This window comes from Leptosomus discolor, chromosome 2 (genome assembly GCF_034619465.1).
Source record: "Leptosomus discolor isolate bLepDis1 chromosome 2, bLepDis1.hap2, whole genome shotgun sequence".
Taxonomy (NCBI): domain Eukaryota; kingdom Metazoa; phylum Chordata; class Aves; order Leptosomiformes; family Leptosomidae; genus Leptosomus; species Leptosomus discolor.
In genome coordinates, this window is record NC_141392.1 from 635,685 (window position 1) to 658,131 (window position 22,447).

The 22,447-nt window shown below is 38.1% G+C and overlaps 1 protein-coding gene across 1 annotated transcript in view; it reads left to right on the forward strand.

Annotated features, from left to right (window-relative positions):
- BIRC6 (baculoviral IAP repeat containing 6) overlaps positions 1–22,447 on the forward strand; it is a 188,164-nt gene that overhangs the window by 94,367 nt on the left and 71,350 nt on the right. The window contains exons 46-57 of the mRNA XM_086461818.1: positions 28–590; positions 3,585–3,760; positions 4,337–4,433; positions 4,633–4,827; positions 7,171–7,371; positions 8,015–8,294; positions 9,956–10,212; positions 11,408–11,516; positions 12,013–12,234; positions 15,025–15,805; positions 16,741–16,884; positions 18,739–18,868. Coding sequence (XP_086317944.1) covers positions 28–590; positions 3,585–3,760; positions 4,337–4,433; positions 4,633–4,827; positions 7,171–7,371; positions 8,015–8,294; positions 9,956–10,212; positions 11,408–11,516; positions 12,013–12,234; positions 15,025–15,805; positions 16,741–16,884; positions 18,739–18,868 — 3,155 coding nt within the window. The remainder of the gene's footprint in view (positions 1–27; positions 591–3,584; positions 3,761–4,336; positions 4,434–4,632; positions 4,828–7,170; positions 7,372–8,014; positions 8,295–9,955; positions 10,213–11,407; positions 11,517–12,012; positions 12,235–15,024; positions 15,806–16,740; positions 16,885–18,738; positions 18,869–22,447) is intronic.

A 22,447-nucleotide genomic window follows, 5' to 3' on the forward strand; every position in this document is an offset into this window, starting at 1 on the left:
GAAATTTCTTTTTCTTTTTTTTCCCAGGGGTGCTTTCCAAACAGGCCAGGGACCCTTGGATGCACAAGTGAAACTCTTGGAATTTACCCTGGAACAGAATTTTGAAGTTGTATCAGTTAGCACTATTTCTTCAGTGATTGAGTCTATAACCTTCCTTGTGCATCACTACATTACGTGTTCGGACAAAGTGATGTCTCGCAGCGGCTCAGACAGCTCTGTGGGTGCTCGAGCGTGTTTTGGAGGGCTTTTTGCCAATATTATCCGTCCCGGTGATGCCAAAGCAGTTTGTGGAGAAATGACAAGGGATCAACTTATGTTTGACTTGTTAAAGCTGGTCAACATTTTAGTTCAACTGCCGCTCTCCAGTAACCGAGAATATAGTGCCCGTGCTCCAGTAGCAAGCAGTACTACAGACAGCGTGTCTGATGAAGAAAAGGTTTCAGGAGGCAAAGATGGCAATGGAAGCAACCCTAACACTCAAGGTTCAACTGCGTATGTGGCAGACTTGGTGTTAGCCAACCAACAAATTATGAGCCAGATTTTGTCTGCACTTGGCCAGTGTAACAGCAGTGCTATGGCAATGATTATTGGTATGTATTTTGTGGATAAAATGGGAGATCTTTTGGGATGGTGAAACACCTAAAACTTCTACAAGCTCATAAATTGGGCGTAGGCATGACAGAATGTGTCACAGAACTGACAGGAAAGAATAGACTGATAAGAAGTGAAAGGGGCAACATGTATGTGAAAAAAAACTTAACGTGAGGTGGGAGAATTAAAACCAAACAGGAATGCGTTTGGCATTTGAATTTGCTGAATCTCAGAATATTGGCATTGAAAGGGTCCTCTGGAGATTGTCTAGTCCAGCCTCCCTGCACAAGGCAGGGTCAGCTCGGAGCCTGCCTCAGCAAGCAGGTTGCTCATACCTTGTCCAGTTGGCTTTTTAATTCCCCAAGGGTGGAAACTCCACAATCTCCCTGGCAACCTGTTACAATGTTGAATCATTCTTAAAGTAGAAAAGCATTTTTTCAATGTTTAAATGGAATTTCCTCTATTTCAATCTGTGTCCATTGCTTACCTCTCTGCATGGATTAGGATTAGTCTTCAGTTTGTACTATAGACACGTTACCTCAATTGTTCTCTATGTATTGCATTATTTTCCTTTTTTTAATGTTTCTGAAAAAGACAAATTAGAATTGTGGCCCTTGCACAGAATACATAAAGTTTTCTATTCCTCTGTTTTACCAGAAATCTCACTAACATCATGTTCTGGGAGTTCCAGTCATATATTTGTGGGTGGGATCTTCCTGCTCCGAACAAGTGAGGAAGCTGATGATGCTTTGAACAGCAAAGTTGCTGTTTGTCAGACATGTTACCTCAGGTGCATTTTCTCAGAGAGCCTGTCTTTATGTGACTTGCTTGTGAGCTGTGATGATAGCATAGAGTTTATTTGCACAAATTAAACCACTGGCTGAAATACCACGAATGTTTCTGCATGCGCAAAACTGGAAAAACATTTTGCAGGAGGATAGGCAAAGAGCTTGCACTCCGTTTCAGGGATAATAGTTATAAAATTTTGTTCTCGTTATAGCGATTCTTGTTTCGAAGAAAGTGGCTCTGGCCTTTTCTGTGCTAGTCTGTTTTAAGCAGATGTGAAACTGTTAACCAGTGCTAGTACCAGCAAACAGTATACTGTTTGGATGAGAGCTTGTAAATGTTAGACCAGTGGTTCATTTTGGCATAAAAGCACTTGAGGAAAAAGTGGTAATCTCCAGTAGTCAAATTAAACAGCAGGCAGGGTTTGACAAGCCTGGATTGTGCTATTGGAGCCTTCCCGAAACTTAATTCCAGAATGTCTCCTCCTTTACTCTGGGTAGTTTGTGTCATATTGCAAATAACACTATGAACACTGAAAGTAGTGTGTTCTGGAAATGATGATTTGTTCTGAATATGTGTTTCTTTGGAGTGAAATTCAAATACTCTTCTCTTCAACTTTGATGTCTTTCTAAACCACCGATTTCTGTCCAGTGGTTGTTTTGCTTTTTAAAAAAGCAATTTGGACAGATAGTGTTGTTTCAAAATGGTTTTCATTGAATTCAGGATACTGGGCCAGCTGATCCCTTCAGTGGGTTGTTCCTCCTGAGGCCTTTTAATATAGGTTATTTAAACTAATTTGTATGTGTATTTTGGGAATATGTAACACAGCTATTTGTGGGTTTAGTTTCTTCATGAAAAACTGTATTAAGCTCTCTCAGACAACTTCTATGAACAAAATGTTTCTCCAAGACTGCAGTCAAGGTTATACATGATCCAAAAGTCAGTTATCAGCATATAGTAGTAAACATGCAATGGCTAGTGCAGCATGCTTAGCTGCCCAGGAAAGGTAGACAAGAAGACACCTGCAGGTGTGTACTGATAAGTAGTGGCTCTGATGTCAAAGTTTATGCTGCTAATGTTAATTTACCGTGCCTGGGGAGCCACCTCCTCGGGAACCAGGGTGGCCTTGAGTAATTCAGTTGTCAAATGAAGTTAAAACCTGTTGGGTTTTCTTGTATGACCAGTTTGTCTATTTCTTTCTATTAGTTTTATGCTTAGTCACTGACAGACTATGGAAATCAGACAAGGAACAGATTCCCTCCTATCCTACCTTCTCCTCACCTTAGAGTCTTCACAGGAAAGCCACCTTAGTTGGCTTCAGCTGATCATTCATTCCATTTGGCTTTTCTAGACTCTGCAGAGGCTGAGTCTTAAGACTTCTTTCTCTGTCTCCATGCATCCAGTGATTACCAATATTTTCTTTCTTGACAGCTTGAAGGTGATTAAAGTACTACAGCTGTCAGTTCTCTTGCCAAAATGTTTCTCTAAGGCATGTTCCAAAGGTCACTTGAACACATTATTTTTTATTATTATTTGTCAGTATAATTCCAGTTTCTCTATTCCTCCCACTCAAATCTAAAAGCACTTTTAAAAGCTCTTCCAGATTGATGTCATGTGTTTTTTAAGACAGTTATATTTACAGAGGTAATCTCTTCCTTGGGAAGACGATTCTTTTGCTTTCCATCCTCGATTTCAGCAATATGTAATCACTGTTGCTCAATATCGATATTCAGTAAGTTCTCATTAATAAATCCTGAGCTTTGACACCAAGAAGGAGAGTTCTGTGAGAGGTATTTCTGATAGAAATACGTCTGTTAACTGTTTGGGGTTTTTTGGTTGCACGTGTGCCCTTCTATTACTATCTGAAAAAAATCTTAAATACTTGTTAGTTACTTCTGGCTAGGAGTGATTCCAATCCTTATTCTTATGCTGTTTCCTTCGGTTTTATGGTCTTAGCTAAAATTGAGTCTAAATTCCCTGACTTCCTGGGTCAAGTCATCCTATTTATGCTGTAAAGAAGGTAGCACGTATCTGGAAACGCTAGTAGTAATTGATATGATCCTGAAAAATGGCCCATTTGTAGTTTGTAAAATCCATATGAACATTTAACTGAGAAGAAGTTTAAATATCCTTGAGTTCTCTTACGTGCTGTAATGGTTCGTTAGGTCTTGGTTTCTGACCTTGGAACTGTTTCTGTTTTCACGAAGGTGCGAGTGGTTTACACCTCACTAAACATGAAAACTTCCATGGTGGATTAGATGCAATATCAGTTGGAGATGGGTTGTTCACGATCCTGACCACGCTTAGTAAAAAAGCAACAACGGTGCAAGTGATGCTTCAGCCAATTCTTACCTACATGGCCTGTGGGTACATGGGAAGACAAGTAAGTTCCCTTAGGTCTGTTGTACTTCAAGGGAATTATAAGTTAGTTGATACTGTACCTATAATAAGCTCAGAAAACTGAACTAGTGCTGTGTAAAAGAAATGTTAACGTTTTTCCCACCTCACTTCACTTTGGTGCTGAAGTTAGGAAGTCTCCCGCTGTTGCCCATGGTAGAGGGAGAGAGTTTCTGTAAGGACATCTCGACATTCCCATAAATGTTCCTGGCTAAAGGCTTGAAGATGGATTGAATATTTTATTATGTGCAGAATTTGTTGTGTGGGAAACACATTTATTGTGTTCATATTAGTGGGTATTTAAAATGCTCGGTATTCTTATTTCCCTTCAGCTGCTTACCCTCTCAGTTTGGTCTTTTCCCTACCACAAAGAGGACTCCTACCTCAGGAGTGAACCATGTGGAACCTGGTATTGCTATTTTGTGGCAGAGAAGTCAGCTGTGGTGGCATTTCCTCTCTGGGATTTTTGTCTACTAAAAGAGGAGGCTGAGGGCAGTCGTGCGTGTTTCTGTCATATTAATTTTGTGTGAAACTGTGTATTTCTTAACTGTTTTTCTTCTAGGGTTCTCTTGCCACTTGTCAATTATCTGAGCCACTGCTTTGGTTCATTTTAAGAGTGTTGGATACAAGTGATGCACTGAAGGCTTTCCATGATATGGGTAAGAATGTCTTTTCTTTGGCTGCATCAAGTAAAAGGTTTATTACAGATTTTTTTGGAGTGGGGGCAGAGGGCACTGCAGGAATACAGATATGCCTGGAGGAGCAAATGTACTAAATAGACCTTTGCTTGCTTTGAATCTGTTGCATGCTCCCGAACAGTGTTGATTTTTCTCCACTCCCCGCCCCCATTACACACAGGTGGTGTTCAGCTTATTTGCAACAACATGGTAACAAGCACAAGAGCTATTGTTAACACAGCAAGAAGTATGGTTTCAACTATTATGAAATTTCTTGATTCTGGTCCCACCAAAGCAACAGATAGCAGTTTGAAAGCTAGAGTGCTAGCTTCTGAGCCTGATAATGCAGAAGGAATTCACAATTTTGCACCTTTGGGTAAGTAATACTTGTTTCTCTCACATTAATATCCACTGAATCTTTATCAAGTTCTTAAGAAAAAGTATAGTGATAATGTCAAACACTGCAATACTACTAAATCTAAACAGAGGGATTGCTGGTGATTCAAGATGCTGAGGGAGGAGGTTAGCCTTAGTAATAAGAGCTTGTGTGGGTAGGGAAAAGAAGGAAAGTGATCTGTATCTTATGTAGTCATGCATCTGGGTGGGACTCTTCCTCCTCCCCACTCTTATTTCCAGCCCAGCATCTCCCTTAGACACAGTAAGACTCCCTGACTTCACGTAAGGCTCCTCAGGGTTGGTGGAGCTGTTACAGAAGCGTGGCAAGGTTGGGTGATGCCGAATGAGCCCATGCTGGGTCAAACAGAGCCGAAGCAGCTGGAGCGCAGGGCTGATGCTACCGGTGCTGCTCCCACACCTGCAGACTTGCAGCGCTGTGCTGCTGTCAGTACAGTGGCTGCCAGTTCACCAGAGGTGTGTGTTTGGGATGCAGATGTGCTCTTACACCTTATGAAGGCCCCTTTGCACTACTGGGATCTCAGTGGTTTCTGTTCCTGCCCACTGACCTAGCGTAGCCCTTGAATGTATTCATTCCATATGTCTCACTGTCAAGAGGGCAGAAAGAGTTATTTTTAAAATTTCTGGAAAAATTGTCAGACAAGAGAGAACCCCATTCAGCCCTCTCATTCAGATTTAAGTGTGCTAAAAATAATGAATTTTTTTTTAAAAAGTTTATTTGGCAGAACAGGGGGCTGTTAAAAATCTTCTGCCTTGCGCTTCACAAATTCCTAAAAGGTAAATTTAAGAGTCCTGCAAATGTTGGTACTTGATTAAGTAGCAAAAATCCTAAGCCTAAGCGGATTCTTGCATGCATGATCTCCCAGCTTTCAAAGTGCTGCAGTTCTTGATGTTCTGCTGGGAGTACATTTTACTTTCAGTCAGGAGTGTGCTTTTGAAATTAACCTTCTGATTGTCCATCACTTACTGTGCTCTCTGATTCTTACCATGTGGTGTGTTCTCCAAGAGACAGACTGTATTCATTTGGGATGAAAGTCTATTAAAGTGCATCCAGGAATTAACCTTCGTCTGCTACTAGGCATTCAGTCATGAGGCCAGGCTAGAACCGCTTTAAAGTAAACCCCACGTACCTGTAGTTTGAGCAGCACAAACCTGGTCTTGTTGCTAAAGAAGGCGTAGCTAGATCTTCCTACTTCATTCTTAACTCATGCTGAGATTACAAAAATGCGCAGCTGCTGTGGTCAGTTTTTAATATTTGTATCTTTTTTAGAAAAAGGTTTTAATGTGAAACAAACCTTTTTAAAGAAAAAGATTTGCAGACTTTAGTTACAGAGTTGTTTCAATGATATCATTGTACTATTTAAACCTTTAAAACGTTCATTATGTTAACTAGGAATTAACTGAGTTCAAGTTCTAAGCATATTGTTCAATTTGCACCTTTTTGGTTGGTTTGTTTTTATAATGAACTCTTGCTAGAAAGTTTAGGATTTTGGTAGCAAGTGTCCCCTAGCAAGCTTTCAAGCACGAGTATATTCATGTGGATGTGTAAACTGCCTCTGTAAAACAGTCTAAGAATGAAAAAAAACCCAACTGTCTCAGCACTTGTCATTATTACACATGGGGTGTTGTCAATAAACTGAAACAGGTGAGATAGGGTGTTTCCCACAGTTCAGGCTGTAAATGAATCTGGGTTTTATTAATAAACATTAATAAGTGTTATGGTTTAACCTAAGCCAGCAGCTAAATGCCACACAGCCGCTCACTCACTCCTCCCCGCTCCTCCCAGTAGGTTGAGATAAGAACAGTTTCATTAGAAAAATAAAATATAATAATGGCAGTAATAATTAGAAACTATAATAGTAATAGTAATGAAAATTAGTATAACAAAAAGAGAAATAAAACCCTGGAAAAGACAAGTGATGCACAATGCAATTGCTGACCACCTGCTGACCAATGCCCCCCGCAAGCAGCGGTCTGCGCCCCCTGGCCAGCTCCCCCCATATATATATACTGAGCATGACATCCTATGCTATGGAATATCCCTCTGGCTAGTTTTGGTCAGTGTCCTGGCTGTGTTTGCTCCCAGCTTCTTGTGCACCTGCACGCTAGCAAAACATGGGAATTTAAAACGTCCTTGATTTCCCAGCAACAACTAAAAACATCAGCATATTATCAACGTTCTTCTCATACCAGTTCTCATACTGAATCCAAAACATGGCACTATTCTAGCTGCTAAGAAGGATATTTAGCGCTATCCCAGCCAAAACCAGAACAATAATCAATGTTAATGATGCTGTTTCTGAAGGTTCCATCACCTCAAGCAGTCCTACTGCTCAGCCTGCTGAAGTGCTGTTGCAGGCTACTCCTCCCCACAGACGAGCTCGCTCTGCTGCGTGGTCGTACATATTTTTACCAGAGGAAGCTTGGTGTGACCTCACGATTCACCTTCCCGCAGCTGTGCTGCTGAAGGAGATCCACATCCAGCCTCACCTGGCCTCTCTGGCGAGTAAGTAGATTCACTGACATTGATTCCAGATTGAAAATTTGAAAGGTAGGATTTAGAAATGGTAGAAAGAGTATAATCAGAGGAACTAAAGCTGACAAGTTGTTTGAAAAGCCTGTAAAATAAGTTGAAAAACTTGCTAATTCTGCTTTCCTTGAGAGTGGAAGAGCCTGTCTCTGTTTGATTTCTTCTAACTTAGTACATCTCTTGTGGCATTAATGTTAAATATGCCCAAAAAAAAAAAAACTTGTCAAACTTCTCAAAACTTTAACCAGTGAGAGTGTGATACTGGTCAGGGGTCATCAGGCAAAATGATTTTGTAGAGTAGTTGGAATAAAGCATGAGATTTTCAGCTCTTACTGTTGTCGTGCTGCCAGGGAAAATGTGGCATCTCCACTGACAGGACCTCTCTTCATCTGAAGTCTTTGAAATAATCTGTATACACCATGTATCAAAACACTGATGCATTTGAACGTACACCGTTGCACAGGTCAAATGCTCCAGCTGCAGTTCTGTAGTAGTGTTTGCCCAAGATCATTTTGATCGCCTTGTTCTGTATCTTTAACAGGGTTATACTTCTAGTGCTTAAGATTCAAACCAGTACAGATTTTTAAATAGTGTTAAACCTTCTTCTCTTACTCTGTAGCTTGCCCGTCATCCGTATCTGTTGAAATCAGCGCAGATGGTGTCAATATGTTACCTTTGTCAACTCCTGTGATCACAAGCGGTCTCACGTACATAAAAATCCAGCTGGTAAAAGCTGAAGTTGCCTCAGCTGTCTGCCTTCGCCTCCATCGCCCTCGGGATGCCAGTACCCTGGGCCTCTCTCAGATCAAACTGTTAGGCCTCACGGCCTTTGGAAACACCTCATCAGCAACCGTCAATAATCCCTTCCTTCCCTCTGAGGACCAGGTCTCTAAAACAAGGTAAGCTGCTGGTATCGAGGGACAGGGGCATGTTTGTGCCAGTTCATGGTTTGGCGTTTTTTTTAATCAAGTTTTCTGCTCGGAGTCAGATCTTTCAGTAGCAAACTGAGTACCTGTGTTTGGAGTTGAATTTTAGCATGTACGGGGTCTGTTTCAAATGTCTTGGAAAACTTGCTTTTTGAAAATTTTCTTTACAGAAGGCAAACATAAGAAATAGTTGTCGCTGTTGGCTTTCATGCTTAATCTGCATATGTAAAAGGAGATGTTTCATCTCTGCAATGGTGAAAGAATGCAAAGCTCGGGAAAGCATTTAGAGTTGCATTCTGTGTTCTTAATGCATAGGCAGTTGTCAGAAAAACTGAAGTAGCAAGTTATTTCTTATCCCTACTGAAGACAACAGAGTTACATAAGTAGGAATAGAAATAGGACAGTGAGATGTTGTGTGGAAGTCATATCTGATACTGCTGTTCGCAAACATCTGAGAAACAGGAACTGAATGTTGTTATGACTCTGGCATATCAGCAAGATTCCTTTTCAAAAGCTTTTATTTGGTTAGGTGGTATCTTGAGTTTCTCACTCATTTTTAAAGTAAAAATAAATAAACCTTTAAGGATTAAAAAAAGAAAAGAGTTAAAGTTTTCCAACTGATAATTTAATGATGACTTTTTGAGATTTCCTTGTTCTGAGTTTAGCTTACTGAATTGTAAAAATGGATTAATTTGAAATATTTAATCTTTGAACGTTAATGTTTATAAATTTCAAATTATGCTATTTATTTCACATGCAACTTCCATTGCCATCTTGTTCATAGTGCTTGTTTAAACAGCATTGTAGTATATTTTTATGAACAAAGTAGTTAATGTATTTCCAAATTGATTCAATCACAGTAGGTTTACTTTTCAAGATTTGTTATTAAAAGGAATACTGAATTATATTGACAAAGAATGACACATACATGGGGAAATGCAGTGGCTAACACATTTTTTATTTCTGCACTTTTTCTGTGTTCTTTTTAAATCAGGTTCACTGTAACTTATTGTTGATGTGTATGAGCCTAAAAGTTTGTAATGTCAGGGAAGCTGTGCAGGTGTATGATTTTAATGCCAACCACTGTTGCAGAATTTTGACCTTAAATATAAGTAAATCCAGTGTTGCCGAAGTGAGGCAGTGTGCTGTTTCATGTTTCACATTTATGTTTTGGCCAGCTCCTTTTAATGTAAAAAAACCAACCAAACAAACAAAAACCCCTCACAAAACAAAAAAACCCTACCACCAAAAAAAAAACCCAAACCAAAAAAACCTCCATACCCTCTCCTGCCACCTTCCCCCTATGTAAACACCTTCCCCTCACTAGGTTGGCCCTATTGGATGAAATATGTTATGTGAATCGAGAAATACTGACAAACTTCAGTAATAAAACCCTTAACTCTTCGTACCCACGAACCTTAAACCAATGATTACGACAGCATTACTAATGTATATTATGTTGTGGTCTTAAATTCAGTCATTTGAATTTGCCTTTCTCAGATGGTGTCTGATCGTGTCACAGCAGTTTTCTGCAATACTTATCCTGGAATCTAATACAGGTAGCTGTGTTACAGACGAAAAATAAAATAATAAGAAAATTATACATTAGCTCATTTTTCTGTTTTCCTTTTCAGTATTGGATGGTTAAGATTATTACACCACTGCCTCACTCACATCAGTGATTTAGAAGGAATGATGGCTAGTGCTGCAGCACCCACTGCTAATCTGTTGCAGACGTGTGCTGCTTTACTAATGTCACCTTACTGTGGTATGCATTCTCCAAACATTGAGGCTGTGCTTGTAAAAATTGGGCTTCAGTCCACCAGAATAGGCCTAAAATTGATTGACATTCTTCTAAGAAACTGCTCAGCATCAGGGAGTGATCCTGCAGGTGAGTGCAATGTTTTTCTTTAAAGTTGTTGCTTAAAAGCATTGCTTGTAGAAATGTAGAAATATATTTGTATGTTACTTTCCAGTTCTGAGTTTGGGTTGCCAGAACTTGCCATTGTGCTTTGTCATGCTTCTAAGTACCACAGTCTTTGTATGTGGGTGGTTCTGCAACAGTAAAGTGGTGCAACCAGGGTTGTGTTGATTTTTGTGTAGAAGAGATAATTAGGTGAATGTTTTGAAGACACAAGAGTGGGTCATGCAATCTATTGTAAGTGCATCTTAGTGTAGACACTATGTCCAGATCTTTCAAAGTAAGGAGTATCCATAAGTAGTGTTACAGAAAACAAGTGCAGCAATATTTGGGCGATAACAGTCTGTAGGACAGTATAAATTCTGAATAGCCCTAAGCACTGAAAATATCTACAGGTGGAGGTAGAGAGTCGAGACACTTGAACAACTAGTCTGTGTCTCACAGTGAAATTTTGCAGTAGGTCTTCTGTTAATGCATGGGGGGGGTTGTATTTATGATTCCATACCACTTTGCTATTTTGTACCTTTTAAATGAAAGAAAACTGAATTAATATTTTTCCTGTTTGAGTTTCCTGATACCAACAGAAAACACTCTTTTCAAAATGGCTTCCATGACTCATTTTGCCATAAGTTAGTATTTCAGTGTAGCCTACTGTTTTTTGCTGGAACGCTGTTAGATAAGAGAGTAGTTTCCTGCAGGGCAGGAGATGAACACAGTGAGGAGAAGATGAATAGGAAATAATCCGAGAAATCTTTAGCCTTAGTCCCGTCGATGGACATTGGGAGTTAAATGAACTCCCGTTTTTAAGTAAGTGTTCACTTCTGTGAAGCATGAGGTTTGACAGCTGTACTAGAATTAGTCATATCTTTTTGGAATATGTTGAAGAAAATCGTACTAGTTTAAAACTTTCAGTTCTGTATCTGGTGAATGCAGTGATTTTTTCCTTTTATAGTAAGGCTGAACATTGCACTGGACATGCAAAATGCACAGTTTCGAGATAGTGGTGTGTATAAGAATTGCATCCTTATGTTAACAGCAAAACTCAATTCAATGTTGATATTGCAATTATATAATAAATCCATCGGTAGTTTTAAAAAATACATATGTAAGTACTTCAATTATTTTCCACTCCCCCCCCCCCTTTTTTTTTTTTGAATGCGGCAAGATCTGAATAGCCCTTTACTGTTTGGAAGATTAAATGGTCTCTCTTCTGACTCCACAATAGACATTCTTTATCAGCTTGGAACAACTCAAGACCCTGGAACAAAAGATAGGTAACGTTATTTGGATTGTCGTGTGAAGTGTATACAAAAATAATCTGTTAGATAGTGGCTTGATATTACTGCGCAAGACCAGACTTTTTGAAATCCGATTGTTATGAGATACAGTGAAAATGCAGAAATCTAAAGAAGCTTTCCCTCCTAACTCTTTCCATCTTTTGCAGAAAATGCTGTTCCTCTTTTTTTGCTCTCTTACAAATGTGATAAAACTCTTGTTGTTCAACTGACTTTTCTCTCAAACACTCAGAACTCAGATATCTGCTATGTTTTCCTTCTCTGTAGAAAGAAAGCTTATATTTGGCTGTTGAAGATGTCAAGTGTTTTTAATTTTTCCCTGGTAGTGATCTAATCTTGAGAAAACAGAGTTTGAGCTCACTTTGCTTCAAAGAAGGGATAAATGTGTAAATCAGATCACAAAAAGACAGCAAAATAATTTGGGTTTAGTGTTTCTTTGTCCCTTTATAATGTACTACATCACCTTGCCTTCCAGAATTCAAGCACTGCTGAAATGGGTCAGCGATTCTGCAAGAGTTGCAGCTATGAAAAAAAGCGGCCGGGTCAGCTACGTTTGTCCCAACAGTTCAACCCGAGAGTATGGTCTTTTGATGCCGTCTCCTTCCCATTTGCATTGCGTGGCGGCCATTTTGTGGCATAGTTATGAATTGCTTGTTGAATATGATTTACCAGCGTTACTGGACAGAGAGCTCTTTGAGTAAGTAAAGCAAAGTTTTGCACCACGTACTTTTAATAACTGAATTATTTTGTTCACTGAAATGATACAACTTAAAGTGCACTCACGAAATAGTAGCGGAAACTGTCATCCCTGAAGCGAATTGATAGAGTGAATACTTAGGGATGTCATAACAGGTAGTTTTGTAGTTCTGAACACAAAACTGCACTTCACATATCCCAGGTATAATTTATAATTGTGTTTAACGACAAAAATCCAAAATGCAACGGCAAATCCATGTATGTGCTTGTACATATGTGAAAGGTAAACTGTTGCATGTTTTTGGTTGTGTTTTTTTAAATGGATAACTCTGGGCCGTTCTTCTTGAAATTGAGCGTTTGCAGTGATTTTCACAGTACCTATAAATCATGATCTTCATTAGTATCCTGTATATAAGCATTATTTTATTACTTATGGTATCCAGTATCTATAACTGATAGCTAGGAGCTAGGGGAGGGGGGGTTGGTGGGTTGTTATGGAGTTGCTGCTTCTGTGCCACCAGTCTGATTAGAAAAGAACAAAGCACAAAATCTTCAGTGAATAAAGTGTCTTTTATTTGTACCATTGAATACAATTCCAATTAACGAAAGGAACTCTGATAGCACGTAACTTCTTTGTTGCCCTTAGGAAATGTTCATATTCTACTACGTTACTGTCTCCTTGTGGCACAGTCAAATGTTCAAACACTGGGAAATGTGCAAGTTAGGGTTATTGGTACGAGCGTGTGGAGCTCTTCTGTATGTGCAGCACGATGGTCTTCAGATACTTGACTACAAGCTAGACCTTCTCCAAAGACACCTCGGTGATACCGCCATATAAATAATTGTTAATTCAAAATGAGCTTGTTTGTTTTGGGAATTAATTTAAGGATTTTAAATTGCAGGTCAATTAGTCCTTTCAGCAATACATTTCAAGAGAATTAAATTTCAGGATACATTTTAACACTTTTAACATTTGAAAAGCAAGAGCTCAAATAAAAATAGGCTTCCTAAAATGGATAGCCCATTTAGATTTATACTAATATAAAAGTAGGTTTCATAACTGGATTCCTGTCTTTTGGAGTAGAGTATGTTGTTTTCATCACAGGCCAAAATGAAAGAGTACTAATAAAACTATTGTACCTAGTTTGAGTATGCATGGTGCGATGTAGCCCTGTTCCTCTACCTCCTGCCAAATAAGAAGTTAATTCGTATTAGCCAGCATCTGGAGCAAATTAAGAAATAAACTTTTAATAACTGTAGAAGAATTGTTGTCAGGCTTACATAGATAAATAACTCTTCTAATAAAAATAACTTCTCTTGTGTATTCTTCATCCTCTCTGATATTTTAACTTTTGAAATATTTTCATTGTTTCTAGCTATAACTCCAATTCTCCTTTGTGTGATATTTCACTTTTTTCTTGGATATGTTTTCTCATCATCCCCATTTTTCCATTTCAGTATTTCTGCTTTGGCCAATGGATACTAATTTATTCCTTAGTTATTTTTTAATATCTAGTTGGAAAAGAATCTTATTTTTCATAGAGCATGAATTTATCCAGAAAATTTTGGCGGAAGGATTGTGTGAATACGTAGTTGGAGAAGAGTTTAAGTGTACCTTGTATTATATGTGGGGTTTGAGAAATTGTGACTGTCTTCCCAAGGTTATGGGTCATTTCGTCACTGAGATGAGTTTTTAATGTTTTATCTTGGAGAGGGCTTTTTATCAGCCATTCCCTAGACTGGTGATAAAGCTGACTTTTGATTAGACTCTTGTCTTGGCTCTAGACTCTTAGAGTCCCTTAGACTAAACATAGAAAAACACTTCCATCCAGAAGAGGGAAAAACGATCCTGGACTTCAAAATGTGATATATGATTATACATCCAAACTTGTTTAAAAACCTTAACACTGAAGTGGCACAAAGTGTACGTTCACCTCTGCATGTAAAGGTTAAGGTAATGTAACTTGTGTATGGTGTCAAGGGACTGTGAAAGCAGTTCGGAAAACTGTGGGGTTTTGTTTGAGGGTTTTTTTTAAATACCTCACCTACTCTGAACAAGTCTGTGTGAAGAAATTGTGATTTCACTATTTTACAAATACTTCTTCTGAAATTTAAGCTGAATAATAGGAGCTAAATTGGCTTTTGCATTCGTGTGCGTTGGGTTAGCATTCAAGCAGATAGTATTTGGATGGAACTGAGTTCAAAGGTAGGTGGGATTTTAGTATCATTGAGGAATAATTCTGTGGTTAACTTGTGTCCTAAGTTCAGGTTGAGTAAGGATAGCGAGGGTAGCATTGTTCAACAAACAAGACGGTTGCTGCTTTTGGTTTTTTGCAACATCTTTAGGTAGAGCTCTAATAAGGCGAATTTTAAAAAATCTTCGGGAACATGTTAAAATACTTGAAGTTCTTACTTTATGTAAATGAGTGTGTGTGCACGTGTGTGTGTGTGTGATCGTACTAGCTGCAACTTGGAGAATTGGAAGCACAGAGGTTGCAGTTGGCTCAAAATACATAAATTGTGCGACAACTGGCAAAAGACTCAAATCCTGTCTTTCATGTGCAGCATACCAGAAAAGCTGGCTTATATCTATTTTAAATACAGTACAAAGAAAGAAAGTTAGACGCATTTGAGGAATGCCTTTTGAGCAATGAATGTCCTGCTGATGCTGTGATCCAAAAGAGGCTTTCAAGCTCAGCACGGTGTGTTTTACAACAGCTTCTACAATAGTTAGTCATGAAAGGGAATACGAGTGGCAAATTGCATTGACCTGCTTTTCTGTCTCTTACAGGTCACTGTTTAACTGGTCCATGTCTCTTCCCTGCAACATGGTTTTGAAGAAAGCCGTTGATAGTTTGCTTTGCTCAATGTGCCACATCCACCCGAATTATTTTTCCTTACTCATGGGATGGATGGGTATCACTCCTCCTCCAATGCAGTGTCAACACAGACTGTCCATGACTGATGACAGCAAAAAGCAGGACCTTAGTTCATCTTTGACTGATGACTCTAAAAACGCACAAGCCCCTCTTGCACTAACAGAGTCTCACCTGGCTACTCTTGCTGCCTCATCTCAGTCTCCTGAAGCTATCAAGCAATTACTGGACTCAGGTTTGCCTTCACTGCTTGTAAGAAGTCTTGCTAGTTTTTGCTTTAACCATACTTCTAGCTCTGACTGCACTGCACAATCAATGGATATCACCCAGGACAGGCTCAGGAGGCATCATGTTCCACAGCACTTTAATAAAATGCCTATCACAGCGGACCTGGTTGCTCCTGTTCTCAGGTTTTTGACAGAAGTTGGCAACAGCCACATGATGAAGGATTGGTTGGGTGGCTCCGAAGTCAATCCATTGTGGACAGCCCTTTTATTTCTGTTGTGCCATTCTGGTGCTACTTCTGGAGGACACAATGTGACGGCACAACAGACCAGTGCAAGATCTAGCTTGCTTTCTTCAGCCGTAACAACAGGGTTGACCACTCAGCAGCGGACGGCAATTGAAAATGCAACCGTTGCTTTCTTCTTACAGTGTATCTCTTGCCATCCTAATAACCAGAGACTTATGGCACAGGTGAGAGAGGAAAAAAAATAAAGTTTTAATTTATGTGTTGATAACTACAGCAAATTTTCAAAACTTCTTACTTGTTTTAGCTTTCTTTAAATAACCTGTTGTTGTAAGCTGTCATTGACTGGAGATTGTGACTACACGTTTTATGTAAAAATTGTTAGTTTGTTGGTCTGGCTTTGAAAAGTATAAAAATGTTTTGGCACGGCCATCTAGTCCTATGTATAGGTTTGTATTCCTCTTGGTTTAGAGGAATAAACTTCAGACCAAAATCAAAAATACTATATTTAATTGGGTAGATCTAAACTCTTCTGAAATGGAGTTCGAAAATCAAGCTTCATACCTATCTTTATGGGTAACTTAAGGAGAGTTCCTGGTAAATTTGCTTGCGCAACCGTATAACCTGCGCAATATGTGACCAGGGCAGGAGGGGCTTTTACAGAATATGGCTTTGTACTTGGCATTCTTGTGCAAATTTAGCTGTTTTCCTCATGTTTGTTAGCCTTGCAGACCTAGTTGAATAAAAGTGTAATTAAGAAAAGATTTTTTCAACATAAAGAATTATGATACCCTGGAAACAGGTAGACTTCAGTAAAAAAAATCAATACAGTTCTCTGTTAATGGCTGCATTATTCATTGGGAAATTTTTGCTTTAGGAATTTAAAGGTCGTTTTTCTAAATACTTCAGCTTTTTATCTTTTTTGTGTAGTCTGTGTATTTACAATTACTTTGATGCTGTAGTCAGCGTTTTCAACTTTTTTATTAAAAAAAACAAACCGACTTGCTGCTGGTGTTTTCTTCAGTGGTGCTCGTTTGTGAACTGGTTTAAATGATAACTGGAAGGTAGATCTTAGGCACTGCCTATTATGGCTGCGTAGGGCTATACTTTAGAGACCTAAATATAGAAATATTTTAACTCTGATGTCATTTTGCATTCCCAGGTTCTCTGTGAATTGTTCCAGTCCTCTCCTCAGCGTGGGAACCTCCCAACTTCTGGAAATATTTCAGGATTTATTAGGAGGCTTTTTTTGCAGCTGATGCTAGAGGATGAGAAAGTGACTTTGTTTCTTCAATCCCCATGTCCAGTAAGAATTTTTGATGTCTGTGTGGTGAACATGGAATAAATTTAGCCTTTTAAAATAAATTATTTTTTTAATTCTGCATATATTCAACTTGGAAATGTCATGTGGCAGCTTTTCCTACTGTACACTTTGCAGAATTCGGAAAGGGATGTGTTGGTGAATTGTAACTCAGCATTTTAAAAGAAAATTTAAGGCACTGCTGTAAGACAAAGCCGTCTTGTTGAAAATACACTGCTTCTGAAAGAAATTACAACTGAAATTTATTTTATTGAAGACTTTTTAATAGTATCACTGTGCATTAGCAGCAAATATAGATACATGTTCTTGTCCTTCCAGCAGTTCTTCATTATCGGTTTCATTAAGCAACAGTCATAGTTTTGATGCTTCAAAGTTGGCCGAGATCCTTCAGCATTAGCCAAAACACCACGAATAAATTCTTGAGTGACAAATACTTTAATTAGTTTATAAAGCAGATGTACGCTTTTATACTTCCACATGCTTCACCAGAACACAGCGTTATAACTAATGACCGAAGTGCTATGCTCTCAATTGAATGCTGTGAATAAAGAAATACAGGAAACCCAGAAGTTATTGAAAGATCTAGTACTCCTCTACAAGGAAAAATTATTTTCTGCTTTGGTTTCTGCTGTTCTCACTACATCTCAGAAGTAAAATAATACATGAGATATATGACAGGGAAATTGGATCAAATAGTATAAAATGGAAAAGGAGGAACAAATACAGTTTTAGCACAAACATTTAGATGTTTTGTGTTAACCTGGCTGAGATTAATTGCTGACATGGCCGTTAGTAGTGTGAAGGCAATATCAGTTCTCTAATGAATTGTTTTATCTGCAACAGACTTTTACAGAATGTTATTGGATATGTAAAAGCAAAAAAAAATAAACCAACCTTGAAAAGAAGTTCTCAAAGAATTCTGTTTCGTCTATTAAAAACACCAGGAGACAGGATGACTGTTCTTACTGAGGTGATTCCTCCTCTAACGTCCAAAGAGAAACCTTAAAAATAACATGGAAGTGCAGCATATACTTCTAGTATATCCAACAACATACTTTTCAAAGATTGGATCCCCATTTTTATCTCTCAAGTTCTTACAAAAACTGTATTTTAGAAGTTAAATTCTGATTGTCAACAAGTATTACGTTTTTTGATAATGTTGCACAACAATAAATCGGTCCTGTTAACGAATATCAGTCAACGGTTCTCCTGATGATAGGAGGCAGGGGATAAGTGGCACTCTCATTGTAGAAAAGTCTGTCAAAAGTTACTACAAGCAGAGAATGATACAAAATGCGAACAGAGCTTACGCTAAAATGTGTTGTGATAAAATTTTTGAAATGTTTTAACTAGTGGTGGCTTAGTTATCAATCATAATAGGAAAAAGTAGATATTAAGTCTAAAATAAACTTCATCCTCAAGTCAGAGCAATAGACAAATGACATTTTTCTCTACTCCCAAGTATATTGTGATTTCCTAATTTGATTTCAGAATTAATGTTAATTGCATAAATAATTGCAAGACTCAGACATTCAACTTTTGTCTCATACAGCTATGTAAAATAATTGGAGGGTTTTTTTAACAAATATGATATTGTACTGTTTCTGATCCTAAAAATATTCGAAGCTTTCAAAGCAAATTCTTTTGAGTTGAAAAATTAAACTTGTCCTAATTTGGTGCATTTTTATTGTATACCTCCAAAGTTGAAGGACATGTCAGTTTTCTTTTTTAGCACACAAAAAATTTAGCTTTATTTTGCTGAAGTAAGTTTATAAAAACTTGGTGTTTTAACTTATTTCTGAATGTTATGTTAAATGTTGACTTTTTTTTTCCTTTCAGCTGTACAAAGGTAGAATTAATGCTACTAGTCATGTAATTCAACATCCAATGTATGGAGCTGGACACAAATTTCGTACTCTTCACTTGCCTGTCTCAACAACTCTAGCAGAGGTTCTTGATCGTGTGTCAGGCAAGTTTGCAATAGTTCATGTTTTATTTTTTTAAGATACAGTTTCAAAAATACAACAAAACCAAAAAATCACCCAAAACCAAATATCCCACGTAAACCAACTATGTCTGACATACATATTTGCAGGGTTCATCAGTAATCGCCGAACGTGAAACAGTGGTTTAAGCTGTAAGCTTTTGCGTATGCCTTACATGTTGCATGTAAAATGCACTCTTACTGGTCAAATACTGTTTTTTTCCTTCTGTAAAATCAAGGTGTGGAGTAGGTGAGATTTTTGTATTGTTCTTTGTTTGCTTGGTTGGGTGCTTTTTGGTTGGTTGGTTGTACTGGGGTTTTTTTGTTTGCTTTTTAGCATTAATGTGTTCTGAAATCTCTCAGTACTGCAAATATCAGTCTTTAAAATGTCCTGTCTTTCATCCAGTCACTTAAATATTCCCAAATTATACCAGTTAAATATGTTGGAACTTAAAAGTTATCTCATGGAGATGAAATTATGTTGCTATGAAAAGGATGTTAATGAAAGCTCCATCTACTTTCTGTGGATATAAGTTTGCCTATTATATAGACACTTGAGTTAGCTTACTAAATGGGGATTGAAAGTCATAATTTACTCTCAGAGGTTAATTTTTAAATTATATACAATGAGAAGGTAATGTTAAGGCATGAATTTGTTTAGTTTTTTAAAGTTCAGTACTTTGAGTTATACTACTTGAATATACATGGAGACATGAACCCAACCCCTCTGTAGGGAACTCTGTTGACCAGGCCTCCACAGACCATAATACGAATTTTGGTACCTGAATGGTAGATGTCTTAATCTTAAAATGAATCTCACCTTGAAATATAGTGTTTATTTAATACTTTAGGAAATAGAACTACATGTTAAACATTAGGCTTAGTGATCTTTTTTTAAATGTCGTGCGAAGAGTAGAATTTATACTAAAGGTGTCATGTCCATGCCAGAGCTCTCTAGGTAAAACCAGGCAAGATGTAAGTTGATTCTCCGCAGGTAAGAAATAGAGCAAAATTTTTTAGGTCATGTTACATCAAAAATCAAATTTAAGCATGTGTAATTTAGAAAAGAACAACACCACAACCCACAAAAAAAAATAACCAACAAAAAAACCCAAGCCGCAAACTCAAGATGTGGTTCTCAGTAATAGCAAAGTAAAGTCAAAGATCACAACAGCAATTGTGATTTTACCGTGTTGCAGATGCGCACTGCAGTGCGTGCACTTAGTTACACGCTCATCTGTTTAGGTATGTGTGGTTTTATATGTAGATATATTTGTATGTGTAATTTTTTTTACCTCAGTGTGGATCAACTTTTATTTTCTGAAGCAGATCTTCATGGAGTTCAGAGGAACTGTTGCTTTTTTATCTGCTGAAAATCTTTACATTGGAATTATTAACAAATTCATTAGGGCGAGAAATATGTTACCTAACAACATAGTACAGGTGAAAGGAGTGCTATAATGGTATTTGGCAGAATACTGGACAGAACAAGGTAATGCTTTTTAGTTAAAAACCAGTGAATCCTAGAAAAATGCTTTAAGCTTATTTACCAGGGAATAGTTTACTATTTCTGATAGAATTCTGTATTCACTTGCTGTCCAGACAGCTGTGTGTGGAATGTAACTAAAGTCTTTAGATCCTTGTGCAGTTCACAGTCAGAATTACTGTGAAGGGTGGGATAGTCGCTGCATACGAGGCAGGGCTGAGTTGCGGAGCAGTGACACAGACTGTACTGAACAGCTGCCTTAGTGGAGTGTTGCGGTCACCTTGGTGCTGACGGGGTCTGGGGAGGGGAACGTGGTGATGTGATGCACAGTAACGTCTGTAGTTGGAGCTGATCCAATGCTGACTTGGTAGGGCACCATAACTTTGAATTTTGACACAGAATTGCTATTCCTCAGCTTAACTCTAATTTTAAATTGGAATAATTAATTCTGGAAAAGGTCAGATTCTCTTATGTTTCTATCCCTCATCTAATGTATGAAAAGCTTTGTGATACTTGTGTATGATTCCATGCAGACCGTGGTTAGGACATATTAAGAAGACTTGAATATATGAGGAGTAAACTGTGTGTTTGGGGTGAGAGGGAGAGAGAAGGGACGGACTGGGTTGGAAAGGCAGAAAAGGCTGACACCGCTGTAGCTGTAGGAAGCTGTGGAGATCCTGTGTCGGTCTGTCCCTTGGGTTAACTTCTTTTTTCTCAGCTGTGCTATTAATGTTTCAAATTGATTGTGTCATACTTTCCGCAAAGATAAATCACAACAAGCATGTTCATTTCATACTTTTTCTCCCAGCCTTTAAAAAAAGGGATGGGGGGAAGGGGGGATCTAAAATCATTGCTAAATCTGCTACTCACATCCCTTCACCGCAGGAAGAAAACGTGCAGTATGACTGCAGATAGGATTGTCTAGGATGCGTATCTGTTGTTTTGTGATTCGTTCACCTCACTCTTAAGTTACTGGTCTTGTTTGGTCAGAAAAACTGAACAAATCTGGTATCACCTGAGTAGTAAAAATACCATTGCTTAAGCTTTCTTAATGATTTTGTTAATGACCTTTAAATTCTCCAGCAATAAATGGGTATTCAGTCCATGGGACCAAGCTAGAGCAATTCTGAAGTTTAATAATAATAGTAGTAGTAATAATGATAATAAGGGCAATTTTTTTAAAAGCCAACACCCAGTCTCATATATACACACACACACACACACACACACACACACACATATATATATATATATGTATGTATATATAGCGTGTGTGAATGTTGGGTCCTGAGTTCCTGAATAGCAGCAGTTTCACACTCCATTCTTCGTTTGGTCTGCACTACTGTTTAACACAGACATAACCAATGTTTTCAGGCTCAAATCATACTATATATTTCCAAGCAGTCCAACCGTATCTTTTTCAGCACGTCACCCATTGGTGATACACAGTTAAAGGTGGCTGGATGGTACGTACAGGGCTTGAGTCTGTGGTTTTAGCTGAAGGGTGCTGTGGCTATGTTGAAACAAGTTACTACTCAGAAGCAATTAGAAAATTCTTTGGCCATTTTGGTGCCAGCGTTACACCTTACAATATGTGAAATGATCCATTGTCATCAATCATCAATAATGTAATAGTTGCTTGCTAATATTTGTGATCTGGACTAATGACTGAACTAAAACAGTTGAACTGCAATAATCCAATGTTTACTGAAGCGAACAGCTCAAGTTTTGGATGTGCAATGTGCTTTAGGCATCTTCCAGTTTCAAAGGAACAATCGTAGTTGCCAGTTCTGAAATTGGGACGCTATATGACACTAGATACTCAGACCTAAATATGATTTATTGAAATAAGTCTACAGGTGTCCTTAAAAGTTTGTTGAAAAAAATTTTTTTTCTTGGTTGTTGTTTTGTTTAGGTTTTTCTGGTGTTTTGTTTTGATTTGTGGGGTTTTTGGGGTTGGTTTTTTTGCTTAATCTTGTCTTTGGTTGATTGCAGTGGTGTTTTCACATGAATACACCTGACTTATCAGGTAATGGTTTTAAACTGTTACAGTTTTAAATTGTCAGAGGACAGATTTT